At 42.2% G+C, this 2,139-nt stretch overlaps 1 protein-coding gene across 1 annotated transcript; it reads right to left on the bottom strand.

Moving 5' to 3' along the window:
* Nucleotides 1–751: 751 nt before the first annotated feature.
* On the bottom strand, nucleotides 752–2,032 carry lipf (lipase, gastric; the record flags this gene model as incomplete). Its single annotated transcript, XM_010782281.1, has 5 exons — nucleotides 752–856; nucleotides 947–1,018; nucleotides 1,267–1,413; nucleotides 1,637–1,773; nucleotides 1,915–2,032. Coding segments are annotated over 5 exons (564 nt in total), but the record flags the coding sequence as incomplete, so codon positions are not given.
* Nucleotides 2,033–2,139: the final 107 nt, after the last annotated feature.

Below are 2,139 nucleotides of genomic sequence, written 5' to 3'. Positions count from 1 at the left end.
TTGAACTACGTAGCAACAGCAGGAACTGCTTCCATAGCGTTTTTGCGGACCTTTTTGATTACAGATTTGAAAACATCGTTGCTTGCTTTAAAAGTAGCAGAAGTCATGATGTCAAACCTTGGGAAGTATCTAGATATCCTTGCCCTAATGCCAAAGGAACTGCACTCTGAATATGTTTTGCCGTTTGATGTCTATGTCTGGACCGCTGCGTAAAAAGGAGGGTTTCTGCCCCGTTACTTCTCCACTTTTTTCTTGTCCCAGTCCGAAAAGCAAGCTGCAGGCAGTTTGCTTTTGAGCCCAACTGCATGAAGTTAAATCGACCGGACTTCTTTCTGCAGATGTGAGCGTCCTTAACAACGGTCAATAAGTCCTTGACAGCGGTCTGTCTGTTCTGAATTAACAACGTGTCACATGTTCTGAATTGACCAATCAGAATATAGTATTCAACTAAGCCATGTAATAAAATGTTAATAATATTATTACCAAAGCAATATTGTAATTTAAAAAAATTAAGAGCAAATATAAATATATACTTAGGCAAGACACAGATTTGTTGAGACATTTTAAAAACCCAGTATATATTATTACTATACAAATATATCAGTAAAGTGTTGTTTTTGGTGTTACACCTTGTGTTTTCACATCATTATCTTAAACATTGTCAGTTTTCTTTTGTTGTTTCAGACATGCAACCTGAGTTCTAAGGAGCCAAACAAAACTAAGAAAGATTTAAAGTATAAAAACTGATGAGTGAACTAAGAGACTCTCAGGTGTTGCAGAGTCTCACCTGGTTGTAGTGTTTCATGTTCCCTCTGGCTCCAAAGTCGAAGGCCATCAGTTTCCCTCCGTGAACCGCCTGAAATCAACGAGGTGTTTTGGGTCCCGGTCATGAATCATGTACATCAGGGTCCCCACAAGTACATGCAGACAGGTGTGTGTGTGTTACCTGGGCCCAGTGGACCATGTTCATGACCGAGGTCCCGGCAGGACAGTGTTCAGTGTAGACCGGCGTCCGAGACTGGAAACAAAAAACAGATATTTCAAAACTGAAATGATAACCCGCCCCCCAGTGGTGGTTTTTATTTTAACGTACTACAATCCAAATATAAGGTAAGATAAGAAAGGACTTTATTTATAGCGAAATAAATAGTTGTGCCAGAATTACCAAAATACAATAAACGAAGCAACATAAAAATAAAACTGTACACTAACAGTGCAGTGAAAAATTAAATAAAGCTTTTTGTTGTTGTTGTTGTTGTTACGCACCACGTTGAGGTTCTTCTCGTCGAAGCCGCAGAGGATGAAAAAAATGTTTCCGCACAGCTTGCTGAGAGGCTGCTCCGCACAAATGTGTTCTGCAAACCACTCGATCATGTGACTCTGAGGCAGGAAGTCCCGCCTACCAAACAGATCCTGGGGACAGGAAATCAATTAACCAATTAACATACAGGAAATCAATTAACATCCAAACTGAGGAAAACTATAACTAATAGCTTGGTAACAATCCTGTGATATGAAGTCATTAGCAGGTCACGTGTAATTAGTTTTTTAGATTTAGCTTGATTTAATCTGTGATATTAGCTTGTTAGCAGGTTATCTGATAGCATCTCATTAGCATCTCGTTAGCATCTCGTACCCAGATGAAGAAGTCGGGCATGACGGAGAGTTTGGCCATCGGGCTGGAGGCGAAGGAGACAGTCGCTACGGGAGCTAAACCGATGAACATCTTGATCTTATTGGCCAGCTCGGGCAGCGCGGAGAACGCTATGAATGCTGGGAAATCAGAGACAGAGAGGCGGAGTCAGGTGTGGAAGCTCATTAACAAGTGTGTGTGTGTGTGTGTGTGTGTGTGTGTGTGTGTGTGTGTGTGTGTGTGTGTGTGTGTGTGTGTGTGTGTGTGTGTGTGTGTGTTACCGATGGTGGTTCCCTGAGAGTGTCCGATGTAGTAAATCTGCTCCTGACCCGTCACCTTCAGGATCTGGTTCACCACCACAGGGAGGTCCTTCAGAGCCATCTCATCATAACTACACACACACACACACACACACACACACACACACACACACACACACACACACACACACACACACACACACACACACACACACACTTCTACTACTACATCACACCAATGTGAAT

This window comes from Notothenia coriiceps, unplaced genomic scaffold (assembly GCF_000735185.1).
Source record: "Notothenia coriiceps isolate Sejong01 unplaced genomic scaffold, NC01 NC01_scaffold00024530, whole genome shotgun sequence".
In the NCBI taxonomy this organism is placed as follows: domain Eukaryota; kingdom Metazoa; phylum Chordata; class Actinopteri; order Perciformes; family Nototheniidae; genus Notothenia; species Notothenia coriiceps.
Note: the sequence above shows the minus strand (reverse complement) of the source record. Positions and strands in the feature narration are given on the sequence as shown.